At 34.0% G+C, this 19124-nt stretch overlaps 1 protein-coding gene across 3 annotated transcripts; it reads right to left on the bottom strand.

Moving 5' to 3' along the window:
• Positions 1–9: 9 nt before the first annotated feature.
• Positions 10–7953, bottom strand: LOC142520488 (uncharacterized). 3 transcript variants are annotated; one of them, XM_075623470.1, is made up of 15 exons: positions 7461–7479; positions 7307–7375; positions 7070–7120; positions 6664–6769; positions 6499–6575; positions 6345–6416; positions 6203–6261; positions 5968–6103; positions 4633–4729; positions 4478–4544; positions 2723–2821; positions 2131–2220; positions 1443–1597; positions 744–845; positions 10–448 (listed from the first exon to the last, which is right to left on the bottom strand). In XM_075623470.1, the coding sequence occupies exons 5-15, from the start codon at positions 6557–6559 to the stop codon at positions 325–327; spliced, it is 1062 nt and encodes a 353-aa protein (XP_075479585.1). In that variant the 5' UTR covers positions 6560–6575; positions 6664–6769; positions 7070–7120; positions 7307–7375; positions 7461–7479; the 3' UTR covers positions 10–324. The 3 variants fall into 3 exon arrangements, with proteins under 3 accessions (XP_075479585.1, XP_075479584.1, XP_075479582.1); XM_075623469.1 differs by having other exon boundaries at positions 6499–6769; XM_075623467.1 differs by lacking the exons at positions 7307–7375; positions 7461–7479 and adding an exon at positions 7548–7953 and having other exon boundaries at positions 6499–6769.
• Between the last annotated feature and the right edge of the window lie 11171 nt (positions 7954–19124).

Raw genomic sequence — 19124 nt, forward strand, 5'->3', positions numbered from 1 at the left:
ATATGAAAGTAGCTAAGCTTGGGAGCCTCGTTACTTCAATTAGTCAACACAAAAAAAAAAAGTCTACACAATATTATGCTACCATGAACAAGATATAGATTTAGTTTGTCTATTTCCACACAAATCTCAATCATAAAAGGTATATTCGGCTGAAGAACAAGTACATCCTTCGGTAGATGGAGCTTCGAAGTGACAAACAATCAACAGCAATAGTACCCAAAAAATTTATGGACGTGTTTTTTACAACTATTCTGGAGGATCTATATATAGCCAGATATTTGAAATGTTCAAAAAAAAATTTAACTGAATCTTTGATTGGATAACTTACACTTTAGAGGACGCATTAGCTTCTTCATCATTCCAACAGGCGTCCACAAGAGGAAGCTGGTATTCATCGGGTTTCAGAGCCAAAGCAAAGTCTGGTAATGTAGGTGCTGTTTCCATAATTCTACAATCAAATATTGGAATATGCAAATGAGAATAACATATTCTGTATCAATTTGCTGGTACATAACTGGCAAACTATCTAAAAGATATTCACCCTAATTAGCAAACGTTGACTGATATAAACGATAGATGTACGCTACGAGCTCCTAAGTAGAGAGTTAGAGACCAACGACTCAACACATCAAACTCGTGAATGAGCTAACTTATGCATTAAGTTCCGCTTATTAAGCTAATAAATAATGACAACTCAGTGCAAGAAAATAATCAGATACTTAGATTTGTCCATCAGTACTTACTTTTCGGAAGTGTACAGATCCTTGTTGATTCGCACCTTGCTAGAAGTGTCCTTGGGAATCTTTTCAGACAGATACTTCATGGTTCCCCAAAGTGGGGTGTTCCTGCACCAAAAATTGGAATTTAGTATTCCCATCTATGTCATACAGCAGTGCAATGCTGTGCATTATTCTATAGGAACTGGCTCCAAAAACATAAGGCAGGTAGAAAAATAGAAGACAAAGAACACCCCACAAAAGAAGTGTTAAAGGCTTAAACCAGTACAATTTCTTCTGAAAGGATTAATTCTTTACGAATTAACATGCACATTAAAAGACACCCAGCGTTTGATCACTAGGACTGAAGGAAGATATGTGAGGCCCATTCAAAACATGCTGTTACCACAATAGGAAACTGAACTGAAAAGAGGAGAGGTGGGGAACAGGACAAAAGCTTCAGAACTTTAGAATAGATGAGAGTAGATTTCCATATCGAGTGAACGAAGATTGAAGAAGAAAATTTCCTTGACCCAGTGATAAAATTTCAGAATTTCTGAAATCCGAGTGTTGGAAGAGTGGCAGTACATTTCCATGAAATTTAAGTTGTAAAGTATCTGGATAGAGAGCGAACCAGAATCCTCACGTATATAAGATAATTTGGAAGTTTAATTGTACATATTCCTCATAAACGTGAACGAGAGATAAAGGGGGTACCAAGATTACCTAGAGACAGGAACTGATGCATTAAAAGCTTCACCAGCCTTCTTGCTCTCTTTGAGATATTCGTCTGCTGCTTGTAGAGCAGCTACAGCCATCCCATGGGACTTCTCTGTATTCCCCTCGTCGAGAATTAAACCATGGTAGTAGTATGCTGCAGCCTATGATAATATCAAAATCTTCTGTTAACACAAGTTAGAGATTATGAAAGGGGTTTTGAAAACTAAATTATCATGACAAAGGACATCAAGTTTTAACAGCATATTGATATCAAAATATCAAAATAGAGTGATAATTTTGTAAAATAATGTGGAAAAATATGCTCTTTATAATCTATCGTGACAGGATCAATTGGAACAGTCACATCCCATCAATTCTACTTCTTTGTTATGCAGCAACCCCCACATATCTTGTTTCGGAGTTCGGACCGAGAGATATATCCCAAATAATAAATCAATTGGTTAGCATACATATCGTAATCAGAATTTCCACTCGACCAATCATTGAGGCACTTCAAATTTCAAAACAGTAGAAATAACTCAAGTGTCAAGAGGTTAAGGTGTTGATGGGCAGAGGAAGTATGCAAGTGTATGACATTTCAAGATGCCTCATAGTAATTGCTATTGGATAGTTTGATAAAAGTAGGCCGAATCTTGCAGTACAACATAAAGATAATGGCAATTTTAAGACATACCTTAGCCTCAATGTGTTTCCACTTCACGAATAAAGAATGCTTTTCTCCCCAACCATTTGCCAGTGGAAGGTTCATGATGTTATCTTGGGCCTGCAAAGTTACAATCTCACGAACTTAAGTCCTCCTAAAATCATAAAAAGGAGTTATAATCATGGAGCTAATGAAGGAAACAAAGATGAACTATGTTCAACCTTTGGTATGAACAAACAAAAAGCAATTGAAAAGGTTCGATTCAACTGCACTACTGTAATGAATTGATTATTCTTTAAAACCCATGATTATTTTTTAAAACCCATGAATCTAAGTCAGCAAAAGATTAAACAAGTGAACAAAATATTGAGGATGTATGCTTGCAAAAACCAGAAGTGATGAGTTTGAAGCCCCCTTTGTTCTCTAATTAGTTCATGCTAATAGTGCATATGTTACAACCATCTATAAGAACTTGAGTAGTTATTCTCCACAAAAGTTAACTAGAAAAACTGCACAATGAGGTATGGCACAATATATATAATACTAGTACAATTGACCGCTAACAAACAATTTGAAAAGGTTATTGACAGCGGATAAAAAGGAAAACAAAATCCATTAATACCTGCTGCCAGTATTTTACCATCTCACAAGCAAGTCTTCTTTTCACAGCTAAGGTGGCCTTGGCACTATCGATTGCAAGTCCCAGCTGAATATCAACACACTATTCCAAGGAGATGCAAGGCTCAGAGAAATATAACTTGATATAACTTAAACAAGCATCAGAAATTTATTAAATTGCACGAACAAAGTAGACATATAGCAATTATAACTAACTTGCAGGAATCATGTCTTAGCCAGACTATAAAGCAAACAAAAACAAAGCACCCATATTTAGAAGCTATATTCATGCAATCATGCATCAACAAACAGTTCCAGGACAACTACAGGACGAAACATAATTATGAGTCTTAACAGCTTCATGAAAATTCAACAGAACAAAAATTTCAATAATGGGGATATATGAAATCTACAGCAAAATTCTTGAAGAAAACCCAACCAGCATAATGTACACTACAGCTTGTACTTTTCCATGTGGCTGTAGAGCAAATATCAAGTGCTAACATGAATGAGAAACATAAATGACTATAACTAACAAACAGTAACTGCTTGATACCCAAGTAAGGCCATAACATTTATTCACTAAAACAAACCCACATGGTCTAAGTAAAGTAGGGTATCTTATGTGAAATGTGATCGAGCTTTATTAGCGATGGCATCAAATATTATACACATAGCAAAAGGTAGCTTTCTGAAGTTTTAAACCATCAAAATGCTATCATGCTTACCCTATGAAAAGTGTGTTCTCAATTAGAGAAAGTTCATTAAATTTTGATTTATTATTTCCCAACTACCAAACGAACATTCATATCCTTCAAATCTCCAATATTAGTTAAGTCATACGCATCAACTTGCTTCAACCACAATGGCGATGCAAGAGAGAAGGGGCATGAAATGACAGCAGCAGATAATCAGAAACATGCATAATATGCTACATTTTAAAGATGTCCAATATTTACTAATTAGTAATTTTAATAGACCACAACAATGAAGAAACCTTAATTTTAGAATAACAGTAAAAAAATAATCCATCTCAGCAAGGCCAGGTTTTTATGATTGAACACACCTTGCTAACTGTTGGTACGAGGTGCGAGATGTCACCTTTTGGGCAATAAACTATTGATTTACTTCTAACTTGTTAGGTTTACAAGTCTTCTCGGACTCAAAACAGTGTATAAAGATAGAGCTGGATATGTCATAAGCTTCAAACATCAGGCAATATCACTAATAAATTTGTCAGAGAGTCTTGCAAAATATTTATGACCTCTGATGCCATTAGTCACATCCATAAAATTGTTACCAATTATCTTACGAAACTTGTGACAAAATGAATGCTTCCCTGGTCATATACGCAGCTGCTCTTCAAAAAATGTCCCGACTAAAGCATGATTCTTAATAATGGAAATCAAACAATTTCATACAATTGCACTCCCCTTGCCTCTTAAGATAGCATATATCACATCCAATTGGAATCCATTCATGAGGAAAATGCGAAGAATGTTCCATTATATCAAGTTCAAACATTTTGTTGAAATTTCTATAAACTAAATGAAGTCTAAGATGTTTCACTAGCTCAGAAACCATCTTCACCATGATCATGAATTTCATCGATCATGCAGCTTCAAGGGCCAAAACTTTGCAACACTATCTGACTAACAAACCAATAAATCTAAAATTGCAGCATTTTTCAATATCTAAATAAGTTTCAATAGTGGCATCGTGATATGGTGTAAGGTGGTAACTTCGTGAACCATAATACCTGCCCTAGTGCTTGGAGGCAAAGTGCTCGCAGAACTCCTTCAGCAAGATCCACGGGAAGATTTCTCCTAAAGAAATAAGTTAATTAGGGGAAAGGTGAATCCATATCGCATAATGTTCTTCTAATTGATCATTCTACAGCCCTTAACAAGATACCTTAGTTCATTGGGAACCTGCGGGAGAACATGTCGGACAGCACAATCAAGGTAACCGGCAGCCTTCAAGAAAACATCAACAGAAGATCGTCGATTCTCTGTTGTTAAACGTAGAAAGCACATTTGGAGTGAGAAATTTAGTAAAAGCAAAAAAAGGAAACATGCTGCACATCCACTAAACAACTTGGAAGTTCAACGTGACAAAGGTGGAATTTGTTTTTTCTATTCTATCGTGTTTGTTCAAGACATTTTACAGTTAACTTCCAGCTGGATGCATGATACAAGTGTTAGTTATATTTACTATTTCATTGAAATAATTGACTGTTCATTCAAGTATACAAACTGCTTGTAACTATCTCATCTAAAAAATTAATTCATTAAAGATGTGTACAATTAATTTTTAAGATTTCTGCACGCCCCTTTTAAGACTTGCAAGGGAAACTCTTTTCTATTAATGGGTGCAAAGAGACTGTCCTCACTCATGTACCCAATGGGGTTAGAAGCTCTGATTCATGCTGAATGGCAAACTTATTGTAATAAAAATTGTAAGCTTCTAGAGATGACATTTGATACTTACGATATTCAACGTATATGTAAACAAATAGACATAAGCATTCAGCATTCACCATATAAAAAAGAAATCATAAGATTAGGGCCTCATCTCCTGCCGATCGAAGCACCTTCCCCTGCTCCACAGTTACTTGACTGAGTGCTTCTCTTTTTATTATTGACTATTAGAAGCAATTAAACCGGTTTTATCACTTTAAATTACGTGTCGCTCATTGTCATTTGCGCAAAGCATCCAGCAAGTGATGATTGTTTGTGCATTGTATCATCGTTAGACAGGTAAATGAACAAGGTCTAATTTCTATTGAAACAGCATCTTATATCATTCCTGACTGCAAGCATGCGCACAATGATCTCTCACAATTCTCAGGTTTTCTAAGGCCAATTAATGCAACTTAATTAGAGCGTGAAATCTCTTCTTCATTTATACAACATCTCATTTAAACTCAATCCCAATTAACAACTGAGTATCTCAGTAAGAAAAAGATTGAGTTAACCTAATTTGGTTATGACCATAGCATCTATCATTGACGACTTACTAGCATGCTCACAATTGAGTAACAAGCACATTCCGGATCTTTTATCATATATGCCAACAAAATATACATAGATTCACCTACGAAAAACAATATCATAATTTTCTCTAATTGAGGTGTCTGAAAATATGAAAATTGTCTGATGATCTACAGACAAATGCGTGAGAAAGATTGTATATAATGAAAACTGACTAGGTACTAAAATTAAATAGAATTGGAGTTAGCTTGAGTACCTTCCGATAACTTTGGCTGATAGCCATCAATGGATGTTCTTGGAAGAAGTAATAGATTGGCTTGTGTTAATGATAGCATGGCCATCAAGTGCAAAACTGATAATATTTCATACCAAGCGCTAAACATTTCTGTTTCCTGGAGATAATGATAGTGATGATGAGATTAACAGTGCTTTCAACGCAAGAGAACAGGTGAAAGAAAGTTATGGATTTGAAGGCAAAATTTAAGCGGGACCTCTGCTTCGTCCTCTTGATTAACCCAAACAAACTGTAATTTGTGTTGCAACGGACTCCCTGCACAACACAAAGGGGTGTCTCTCAAAAGTATGATTTTCAGGGAAAGTTTTGGTACCTGGATTGGCGTTGGAAATGCTTACCATTTTTAACCAATCCCAAAAGAACTGGCAAATAGTCTTCTAGAGCCTGAAGAAGATCACTCACAGCTGAACCTATTGCAAGAAACAGATTATCAAACATCCATATCAGCAATTTTAGATAGCATGAAATTTTTAGGTCATCTCTGCGACCAACCATGTTGAGTAGCACTTTTCCGTCTTGTTCTTGTAATTGTCGGAGCTTCATGTGCTGCCATAACTACTATTCTGGTTCTGAGAGCAGAAAGGCGTTCAACTAAGCTTTTAGAGATGTGATCACCTAATGACTGAGAGAAATCAACAGGCTTGGGGATCCGTAAACCTGGGACAAATACAGAAACCTCCCCAATATTTGATGGCCTCCTCCTGTTTCCACCTGTATCATTAGGAGTTGATACTAGGCATCCCATGTCCTATATTTTTTTGATCTGCCAACAGAAGCACAATTCACAAGTACAATTTAGGAGATCGACCACAAAAGGTCATCAAAAAGGCAGTTTGATAGTTTTATGATGTACAAATGTACATCCAGACTTGGTTTCTTGTTTTACCACCCAGAGGTTAAAATGATGCACAAAACATTCACAGGAAAATAAGAAAACAGAGTGGAGGTGGAAAATAAAGAGGCGAACTCGTTGAACTACACAACTAACAAAGTAATTGGCAACTCACGGGTGGTGGCAAGATTACGTCAAACTGTATTAATGCTGAGTGGTAAATGTGCTTACCAGGCGTCTTTAGATATCAGAAGATAGATTGGTAAATTTGTCCAGTACTTTCTGCAACAGAATAACAAGAAATGAAATTCAGATCAAAATTAAAATGGAAGAAAAAAATCCAAGAAAAAACTGGTTACATCAATGTCACAAGAAAGGCATGACACATTGACAACTCGTGCTTCCGTTTCTAATGCTAGTAGCCCTTATTGTTCCCTCATTTATTCAGTTAAACAAAAGAAAACTCACATTTCCTGTTTTTCCCTTTATAGAAACTTTAGAATCGGGGAGCAATTAAGATCAGACTTCAACTAGATACTGAAAAACACGATAAAACAATAATTTTAGTCTTCACAACAGTAAACCAAAAAAACCCAAAAAGGAAAACAAAAAAGAAAGAGACCCTCTTCAATTTGCCGCGAGCCAAAACTAAGAGATCAATCAACTCATCAATACACAACAACATAAACGCACAGAATAAAATTTTCAACTGAAGCAGAACAGGACCGTTGAATCCCATCAAGCACGAGAACATGAACGAGCGGACAAATGACAAAGATGCGATCTTAAAGGTTTGTGGAATCAATTCTCTTGTGGGTTTCGGTCAAAAGCGATGAGACTATACCAAAGTCAATATATACTGAAATTTTCAGTCAAAAAAAAAAAAAATCATTCAACGTGAACATCAATTGCAGGATAATGGACAATTCAATCGAAATACGATACGAAAACATATGAATCAATTGGGAATTTGGAACTTGGACGTGGAGTGAAAATGTTGATGAGCAAACGTAGCAAGTAAACAAGAGGAGAAGGAAAGGAAATCAAAAAGCTTGCTTTCGTGCTAATCATTATTACTTTGGAGAGCGAGAATTGAAGTTTGAAGCTCATCTGACCTGAAACTCTTTATTTAATCATATATTTATAACGGACCTAAGTTGATGTACTAAATAAATACAATCTTAATAGTAAATAAATACAATCAAATCTATACAGATGGAAAAAAAACGATTTTATGTTATATCGAGAATATTTTTTTTTAGCCAAATGTTCATACGAATATATCATTTCAAAACCAAAATTGTGAAGTATATTTATATGTTTTTATTTTGTAGTGAGACGTTCACTTAAACATCTTATAAAAACACCTAAAACCCTTGGTGTATCATAAGTTGACTCTAAAAATATATATGTATCTCTATATCGACTTTATGGCTTATAAATCATCTGATATCAGGGTCTCAATTTTAGGATGTGACGTCGGGGTTGAGACTTGGATACAATCAAATTTATATAGATATATGTTAGAATTTACGATTTTCAAAGTTTAACAAACAAATTCGTAAGAGAATTGAAGAACCAAACTGAACTAACGCAAATGACAGTTCGTAATTGATTGCAAAACCAAATAAGACTTATCGGGCTTAAATGGATTAAAAACTTAAGTAAATAGACTAAAGTTCTTATAAGTATAAATAAGTCATAAACTAATGACTCGAAGTTCGTTAAACAGATTGGAGATCAGAGTTGAAGACTAAACTGAACTGAAATGACCTAATTCAACTGTTCAAACTGAGAAGACATCGGTTAGAACTGATGTAGTCCAGATGAACTGATCAGTCGACTAGTTTGACTCCTGATCAGTTAGCCACGTCATCAGCTGCAATTTAAAATCTCAGCAGACAAATTGAGAGTCCGTACCAAAGTAGAACAGATGAAGCAGAGCAAGTATGATTCATCATACCACTATCAGAAAAAGTCGTCTACATAGACTAGAAGACGATTCAACGAATATTAATCATTAAATGCATTCAATGTGACCGTTGGAATCGAAGACTATTTATATCTGATGAGTTCAGTTGCAGAAAGACGATGAAAACGTTAACCAAACAAAAACAACATCCACGAACAACTATCAGTTATTTGTGATTTACTTTCAAGTTTATTCAATTTACAAATCGCACAATTTAGCTCACACATCATTGTTTTATTCGTAGCATTCAGTCTATTTGTTAGAGATATTCAGTTATCAAAATAATAAGTCAGAAGATAAGCTAACCCGAAAAGATTAAAAAACCCCGAAGTGTTTATTCAACCCTCATTTCTAAACACATCAACATCATTAACTGATCCTAACAAGTGGTATCAGAGCAGTTAAAATATTGTCTTGAATATTCCATACTCTCAGATCTGATAATCATGTCTTCATTCAACAAAATCCCTGTGTTTTTAAGAGAGAAGTTCGATGACTGGAAAATCAAAATGCAAGCTCATTTAGATGCACATGACGATGACATGTGGTACGTCATAACTGACGGACCAATGAAAATTATGAAAGCTGACACAGCTGTTGCTCTAATTGACGGAGCACCTCATCGTATCAAAAAACCATGCGATGAGTGGACCACAGAAGATAAAAAGAAGGCTGTACTAGACGTTGGATAAAAACACGTTCATGTAAATCAGCCCAAGAAATTTGGGAGAAGCTGATTCAGTTGTCTGAAGGCAACGAGCAGACCAAGGAGAATAAACTTACAGTTTCCGTACAAAAGTTCGACAATATCAAGATGAAAGCTAGAGAATCAATAAATGAGTTTGATGAAAGAGTGAGCTGCATCATAAATGAATTGAATGCACTAGGAAGAGTCCATTCAAACAAAAAGATTGCTCTAAAAGGTGATGCTTCCCAAAGAATGAGATGTTAGAACTATGGCTATGAGAGAATCAAAAGATCTGAACAGGGTGAAACTACATGACTTGTTTCAATATTTAAAAGCCTATGAATTCGAAATGCAAACAAAGAGTGAAAACCAGTAGTCTCATTAGTTACAACTACCCTCAGCGCTCTGAAATTGGAGCCAACAGTTTCAATTGAGAAGACAGCTGAACAGCTGAGCAATGAAACGATGTTATTGTTCGTCAGGAAATTCGGAAGATTCATTAGAAAGAATCAAGGTTCCTTCAAAATAAATTATCATAGGAATGAATCAAAAGAGAATCGAATGCGTGCTTTAACTGCGGAAAGATGGTCACTTCATCGCAGACTATCCAAAACCGAAGAAACACAGCAAGAGATCAGTTGAAAAGGGTAAGAAGCCCTTCGAACACAGGAAAAGATCCGATGATGAGAAAAAATCATCCAGAAGAAAGCATGAAGCCCTAGTAGCTGAAGAGAACAAATCAAAATGGGCAGAAACTGAGAGCTCAAGTAGCTCCAGCAATGAAGAGGAGGTGAAATGCCTCATGACTGTTGATGCAGAGCTAGAATCTAGTAGCGATAAGGTATTTGATTTTAGCTCTACTAACTTTACACGAGAAGAACTCATTTCTGTATTACACGATATGGTCAACGAGTACCACAAGATGGTTATCTCTTTTGAGGAAGGTAAGGCTCAACAAACTTATCCTTCAAATGACAGAACTGATAGTTCAAAATCAGTTGAAAGTTTAAATGTCAAAGAGGAGATTGCTAAGCTAATAGCTGAAAATAATGAAAGTCAATCTTTGATTTAGCAGTTGAGATCATAAAACTCTAGACTGACTGACATGATTCAAGCTTGGTTTGATTTGGTTATAAATTATTCATGGTTTGGTATGGTTTGGTTTGAAATTTTATAAAATTGATTAAATATGATTTGGTTTGAATTTTTATGTACCGAGTCAAACCATAGTTGAACACCCCTGCAATCATCAATCCTTCCGCCTCATGCAATCAGTAACATGTCATTTTTTTTTATTTATTGAATAAATTAGATGTGTTAAAAATATGTATACAAATAATATGAAAATATATTTAATTTCATTCTAATGTTAGACAAATGCTCGAAAAATTAATAATTTTCTTGTTCGCACTGTACTCTTATTTTAGTTTATTGTATAAGTTAGATTTGATGATGATGATAACTTATTATTATTATTAAAGCGTGATGGATTAAGATTTTTTTTTAAACAAAGCAGTGTTAGGAATATTTCTTTTATCCTAAGTTCTTGTGATTGACAAAATAACATTATCAAGATGTTTCAAGAAACATGATGCTATATTATATGTATTTAAGGTTTTCGACCGTTGATACAAGGTCCAGCCGCTCCAATGTATTATTTTTTACTAGTGGTAGATCATCTAAGTTCTCACCAGTCATATTATATAAGATCGTTACTATCCAACCCTTGGTAAGAAATAAGCAAATCAATAAGGATACATTACTTTCAACTGTTCTGAAGACTACCATTTTTAGAATGAAGAACACTACTTCACCAACTCCTGATGTGACAGAAGGTTTCCCAAGTGACATAAGTCAGAATACTTTTCAGAGGTATTCAATCCAAAGCCGCAAAAGCCAATGAGACATTTAATTACATTTATTATAATATACGATGATGATATGGACAATGTCATTCTGTCGGAGACAAGTACAGATGATCATTGAAAAATCAATCCGACCGTTAGAGATTTTCGACTATATATATATATATAATATATATATATATATATATATATATATATATGAAGAAGAACTCTCATGTATCTTTCAATTTGCACTATCACAAGATTTCAGTACACACTTAAGCGATCATATTTTCAAGATGATCAATTAGCACTAGCTTATCAGAACCTATCATATCATTCAAGGATCTTTTAGTGTTACTTCACCAACTCAAGTCGTTACAAGCTAACTGCTTGTATTTGTTTAGTTATCTAGTGAACTAGGGGTTCTTAAACAGCCAGATTTGTAAAGTGGTCATTAAGAGTTTCAACTTAGACATTTGATAAGTATTGGTTGAAATGAGTTGTTACAAAAAAATTGTAAAACCAAAATATTTTAGTAAAATTCCTCTTAAGTGGAAGAAGACGTGATGTATGAGTGTTTATCTTCGAATATTTATAAAAAAATTATTTACTCTATCATAATATATATTTCCATTTATGCACTTTTTTATTATTTAGTGGACTATTAAAGTTAGTCGTTCAAGGATATTAGTCTTAACAGCCTAAAACTTGTTAAAACAACTAAGAAAATATTTAAAATAGTTTATTCACCCCCTCTAAACTCTTTTCGATCTCAAAAAAGTGGTATCATAGTGTTTTACTTAAACTATGATAACTATATAGTCGATATGACATCTTTTAATAAAATTCTGATGTTCTTAAAAAAAGCACCACTTAGGATAGACTACCAATGACAAGAAGAAAACTAACATTGATAACGTAGCTAAGGACGTTCTTTACAAGATCCTTGATAAGAATATGTTTAGCAAGATCTATAAATTTTCCACGCTGAAAGAGATATGAGAGAATTTGACCCAACTTTGTGAAGGCAATTATCAAACCAAAGAAAACAAGCTGACCGTTGCAATCCAAAATTTCGGCAATGCAACGATAAAGCTTGGAGAGACTCTCAATGAGTTCGATGAACAATTTAGCATTATTGTTATTGAACTAGCATCACTTGGTAAATAATATTATAACCACGAACTTGCTTTGAAGGTGATGAGATCACTTTTCAGAGAATGGGAAGTGAAGACTGTGGCTATGAGAGTGTCCAAAGATCTTAGCAAGATCGAGCTGCACGGCCTGTTTGCTATTCTCAAAGCATACGAGTTCAGGCCGGAAATTTGGTAAGAAAAAGCCAAAGCTCTAGCCTCCACAACACCAAATCAAACCACAAATGAAGAAGCTTCCAGCAAGAAATCTGCCAATTAGATAAGCAATGAATTAAAATCTTTATTTGTTAAAAAGTTTGGTAAATTCATGAGAAAAATCAGCTTAAATTTAAACTTTATCATAAAAAGGATCAAGGTGGTGATAATCAAGCTTGTTTTAACGGTAAAAAGAATGGTCATTTCACTGTAGATTGTAACATGCCCAAGAAAGATGATTAGAAATCCTTTGAGAGGCGACGATTCGAAGATGAGAATAAATCTTACAAGAATAAAGGGACCAAAAAGTTCTAGGTTGAAGGATCGTTTGCAGGGCACCTTGAGGTGCTTCAAACAAAATATTCTTCAAGAGCTGCAATAGCTCGTGTTCTAAGAATATATACATCGATGAATTATATCGAGTTTGATATTAAAGCAAGCGGAAAATACTCGAAGTAATCCTTCGTAAAGAAAACTGATCGGTTAAAAACTTTTAATCTTGTGTAACTAATTAACTGAAGAAAAGGGGGATCATCAGTTCTCACATGTATCAGTTCAGTTATGGTGAGAGCTGAATTGATAGATACTCGAACTGATCAAGTCAGTTTAAAGCAAGGGGTTAACAGTTAAAGTACACAAGATATGTTTATGGATGTTCGGAGACTTCAACTGCTCTTACGTCACCCCTTCTACCACCTCGGGTAGGATTCACTAGAAGACTTTGATCGATACAAATACTTGTACAAACCCACCCAGCTAGGATTTACACTACTGCCTAAACTGAACTCTAGACTAGACTGAAGACAGCACCTTCCAGTCAACACTTCTTTAATATATATGTGAGAAAGACTACATACACAAGTTTAACATCTTTGTGCAAGACTGTATATGAGTGGTGGTGTGTGTGTGAGAGAACTGATCTTTGAAAACTACCCGAAAGTGTTCTCACACACTGAGGAAAATATGCTTCTAATCTAAAGATAATAACACGTTTAAGTGTTCCCTCGATTGGGCTGAATGCTTCTCTCTTAAGCTGATATGACTTTGAGACGTGCCTTTTTCTTTTCTCTCTTGTATTGTATATGTGTGTCTTCACTGATCTTCACCCTCTATTTATATGCGCGAAGTTTGATCGTACAGTGAGACTCAATTATTGTATCCGTTGCATTTTGAATCTGTTCCTCGAAATTTGTCTTGTTCTTTCTGGAACACTTTTGTCTTTAAGCTCTGATGCAACGTCCATTATTGTCCTTTGACTGGACAAAAGTTTTTGTACATTTGCGTACAACTGGATTCCACTTAGTTCAACTTGTCTTGATCTGCAATTGATTGCTCCTAACTGATGTTCTGAACTGGTCTTCAGTTGGGCGGGTGAAATCAGTTGACTCGTCAGTTGAACTGATTTCACTCTTATTCAGTTGAACTGATCTCAGTTGGGTTCTTCATCAGTTGAACACTCATTTGGCTGGCCGGACTTTTGATGTTCTCCTGCTGAACTACCTATCAACTGAACATTCAGTTGAACTTATTTACGACTCATTAGTTGAACTACAGGTGTATTAGGTCTTACTTTCTGCACCTGTGCAATGAAATTTCATTTCCTTAATGGAATTCATTTTTTAAGCTCATTATTTTTTTTTATTCCAGAAATCTTTGTACAGACTTGCAATTTGATTTAGTTATCACTAAAAAATGAGAAATTGTTATAATATTTCTTTTATCCTAAGTTTTGGTGATTGAAAAAATAACAAAATCAAGTTGTTTCAAGAAACCAGCCACTATAATATATGTGTTTTAAGTTTCTCACCATTGATACAAAATCCTGTTCCAGGAAACCAACCACTATAATATATGTGTTTCAAGTTTCCCACCATTTATACAAAATCCAGCCTCTCCACTATATCATTCTTTACAAGTGGTAGATCATCTAAATTCGGACATATTAAATGAAGACCATTACTATCCAAACATTGATCAAAATATAACAAACAAATGAGGATATATTACTTCCAACCATTCTGAAGACTACCGGTTTTAGCATGAAAAACACTACTTCACTAATTCATGATGTGACAAAATGTTTCTCAAAGTGACATAATTCAAAATATTTTTCAGAGGTTATTCGAGTTAAAGGCGAAAAATTGAATTGGACATTTAATGACATTTGTACGATGTTGATAAATACAAGGTCATTCTGTCGGAGACAATTGCAAATGATTGTTGAAAAATAAATCCGACTATTGGAGATTTTCAACTATATAAAATAAAGATTTAGGTTAAGAAGAAGAACTCTTGTGCACCTTTCAATTTGCACTATCACAAGATTTTTAAGCACACTTAAGCGATCATATTTTCAAGATGTTCACTTAGCACTCGCCAACCAGAACCTATCAGATCATTCAATGATCTTTCCATGCTATTTCACCAACTCAAGCCATTGCAAGCCAACCGTTGATCATTGTTTAGTCTTCTTAAAAGACATGCATGCATTGAGGACTGATGTTTGCATGAGAAATCATGCTAAATCTATAGATCAATCGACATCCCACACACATTCAAATTAAAACTATATACAAATTTTTTTTTTTTTTGAATGAGAGGAAGAGTTTGTTATAATTTATCTCGAACTCGAGATCTCGTCTTAAATTTGGAAATTTGCCATATGGGTTGTATACAAAATTACAAATATTATCAAGATAATTTATGACACGATCGTCATCAGTCATTCGGTAAGTGGCATGCTATAGTTCGAGACTTCACATTTTCCCAATACTGAAAAAAAAATGGCAGGATCTATGTTGCATCGGATGGTTAACGAGATATTATCAAGAAATATTTAATGGCTAATTTTTTTTTTTTTTCCTATAAAACCGAATGAACATTTAAACCATATACAAATCACGTTGAAAACAACTATAATGTGGAACTTCAATATGGTAAGAGACATTTGTCCGACATAATTTTTTCTAAATGATATAGATTTTTTTACCTATAAATTTTTTATTTTTGTGAAAATTATTATAAAATAATAAGAAATAATAATAATAATAATATATTTTCAAAAAAAATTGAACTGCATGATTTGTAGATGTGTCAAAAAGAGCTAGTGGAATGAAAATGTAGGACGACCCGTCTTTTTTGCAAGTTAGGAAATAACCAACTCGACCCAACGAACCTAGCCAATTTTGTGAGTAATTTGGCTATCCTGGCAAGTCAGCCAACTATTTTGGGATTGATAAATTGTCGACCCAACCTTTTATTTTATATATTCTCGTCGCATCCCTTATATACATGATTGGTATGACATTAGAATGAAAATTATAAATCCAATGGGAATGGCGATCTTCATATTCATGAGAATAATCATTCCATCTATTTTATTATACTTATAGAAACTAAAATACATAAATAATAGTCATGAAAAGAATAATATTATCAAATAAATTACTCTCATTTATAAATGTCAATTAATAATAAAAAAATAAATAAAATAATAAGTTAATAATCATGTAGTAATAATATAAAATATATGATAAAATAAAAAAATGTTAAATAATAATTACTATAATATTTATTAAATAAAAATTATTTTAATAAATAAAATACTGCTAATAAAATTAAAATTAAAATTGATAGTTATATTTATTTTATGATAAAGATAATTATATAATAATTAATATAATATCAATGCTGGTGTCTTTGAAGGCATTTCAAACAAAATATTCTTCAATGAGCTGCAATAGCTCGTGTTCTAAGAATGTTAACACCGATGAATTAAATCGAGTTTGGTTAAAAACCAAGCAGAAGAAACTCGAAGTAATCCTTCATGGAGAAGACTGTTAAATCAGAAAACATTTTAACTTATATAAACTGAATAATTGAAAAGCATGGGATCAGTTGTCACATATATCAGTTCAGTTATAGCAAGAACTGAATTGATGGATGCTCTAACTGATCAAGTCAGTTTGAAAACAACAGTTAATCAGTTAAATACACAAGATATGTTTATGGATGTTCGGAGACTTCAACTGCTCTTACGTCACCCCTTCTACCACCTCGGATAGGATCCACTAGAAGACTTTGATTTATACAACTACTTGTACAAACACACTCAGCTTAAGATTTACCCACTGTCTAACTGAACTCCTAGTCTAGACTGAAGGCATCAACTTCCAGCCAACACTTCTTTAATGTCTATGTGAGAAAGACTACATACACAAGTTTAACGTCTTTGTGCAAGACTGTATTTGAGTGGTGGTGGTGTGTGTTCGTGTGAGAACTGAACAGTGAATACACCAGAAAGGTGTTCACACACACTGAGGGAAGTAAACTTTTAAACTAAGCTGATATGACTGAGAACAGTTCTCTCTGGGCTGAATGCTTCTTGAAAGCTGATAGGCAAATAAGCGTGCCCTTTTTTTTTCCACACACTCTCCAGTTCTATTTTTTTCTTGCTCATTTTCGTCTCTACTGATCTTCTCTATATATAGGCGGGAAACTGATCGTACAGTGAGACTTAATTATTGTATATGTTGCATCTTGAATTCGTTCCTTGGACTCTGTGTCTCGAATTTTCGACTGCCTTTCTGAAACGTTTGTCTTTAATACTCTGATGCGACGTTCATTATTGTCCTTTGACTGAACAATTGCTTTGTACCTTTGTGTATAGCTGGAATCCACTGAATGAGTTTGTCTTGATCTACAAATGAAAGATTATAACTGATGCTCCAAACTAGTCAGCTAAACTGACCTTCAGTTGGGCTAGCGAAATCAGTTGACTCATCAGTTGAACTGATTTCGCTCTTGTTCAGTTGAACTGGTCAGCTGGGTTCTTCATCAGTTGAACACTCCTTCGGCTGGCAAGGCTTCTGAGGTTCTCCTGTTGAACCACCTATCAGCTGGACAATCAGTTGAACTGTTTATATAACATATCAGTTTGTCTGATTCAGTTTGTGCGATCAATTGGATCTTCAGTTTGTGCGATCAATTGGATCTTCAGTTTGCGATTCAGACACCTCGTAACTGATCATAGCTTCTGCACACTAAGGTAAAACATTAGTAACACAAAATAACAAGTTTTGTTACATCAAAATTAAGATTTCGAACTTGAAAAGTTCCAACAATCTCCTCATTTTTTATGATCACAAAACTTGAGCAGTTAAGAACACTATATTCAGTTCAAGGGTTAGTCCATTTAAACATCATTAAAAGCTCTCCCTCAAGAAATGAATTAAAGACGATTTTGAAAAACAATTTAAGGATTGAGGGTAAAAGAAAAACTCCCCCTCAAAGACTGAATTGAAAACCTCTTTGAAAAACAGAGTTAAGAGAACATCTCCAGTTGAAGAAAAACATAATATTCTATTACACTTATAGAAACTAAAATACATAAATAATAGTCATGAAAAGAGTTATATTATCAAATAATTATTAAATAAAATTTATTTATACCATCTGAAGTTTGGAATCAAAGTGAATCTGATACGTGGCATTGTTTTACCAAATTTTTCCTTAGTGACTTTCGCACACATGGAGGTTATTGGTTTCCAGCCTATATACCATTTTAAACTCATATTGAGCTAAGAAAAGGAGGAATTTAAATTCCAGAATAATAATGAATATAAGGTTTTTATTTGGAACTTTTACAAAACATAAAAAGATTTATTAAAGATATACCTAAGAAATTAAACAACAGAGGATTTTACCGAGATCCCATAGAAACATAAATTCATAAAAATCACCCATAAATGCCTTAAACGCCATTTCTCGGCTAAGCAGGCTGAAGGGCTACAACATGAATTTATAATTTCCTGGTTAAACTCGAACCTTGTGTTTATCATTTCCTAGTTCATCTTTTTACCTTATGTTCTAACCAACAAACCCTTAAATTACATTAAATTCTAAAAAATAAATAGATCTTTTATTATCTCAATTTAATTCCAAGTTACAAATAAATATAGATCATGTCATAGTAAGGTAATAATTTAGCACGAATGTTTTAGCCTGTCATTCAGGCTAATCTATGAAATATAAAAATTAAAACAGTAAATAAAAACAGAAACTAAAAACAATATATACTTACAGAGTTTTGTTCAGAACTTGAAACTTTTATTAATATACTTCAGAAGGGTTGTTTACAAGAAAGAAATAGAGGGGAGCAAACTCGACCGTGTCCTCTAAGAACACAGAATGAACCTATAAATAGATGGAAGAGCCGGACATGAAACCCCGGATTCCAACTAAAAATATAAACAGTACAATGCTTTATTAAAGCAACTAATTAAAAAAATTCTATAGTGATTGTGATATGCCACCACTTGTTGATGTGATATGCCACCAGCTATAAATAGTGAGATTTCACTACCAATGATCATAATTAAAGATAAATAATTTAATCATCTTTAATATTGTCATTTATGGAATTTTTCAA

This window comes from Primulina tabacum, chromosome 12, assembly GCF_025594145.1.
Source record: "Primulina tabacum isolate GXHZ01 chromosome 12, ASM2559414v2, whole genome shotgun sequence".
NCBI classification, from domain to species: Eukaryota; Viridiplantae; Streptophyta; class Magnoliopsida; order Lamiales; family Gesneriaceae; genus Primulina; species Primulina tabacum.

Excerpts from the sequence above, each read along its gene's own strand:
- LOC142520488 (XM_075623467.1), bottom strand. The coding sequence starts at position 6,751 with ATGGGATGCCTAGTATCAACTCCTAATGATACAGGTGGAAACAGGAGG. Across the intron at positions 6,104-6,202 it reads ATCAAGAGGACGAAGCAGAG|GAAACAGAAATGTTTAGCGC; the intron begins GTCCCGCTTAAA and ends CATTATCTCCAG. Across the intron at positions 4,545-4,632 it reads CAGGTTCCCAATGAACTAAG|GAGAAATCTTCCCGTGGATC; the intron begins GTATCTTGTTAA and ends TTATTTCTTTAG.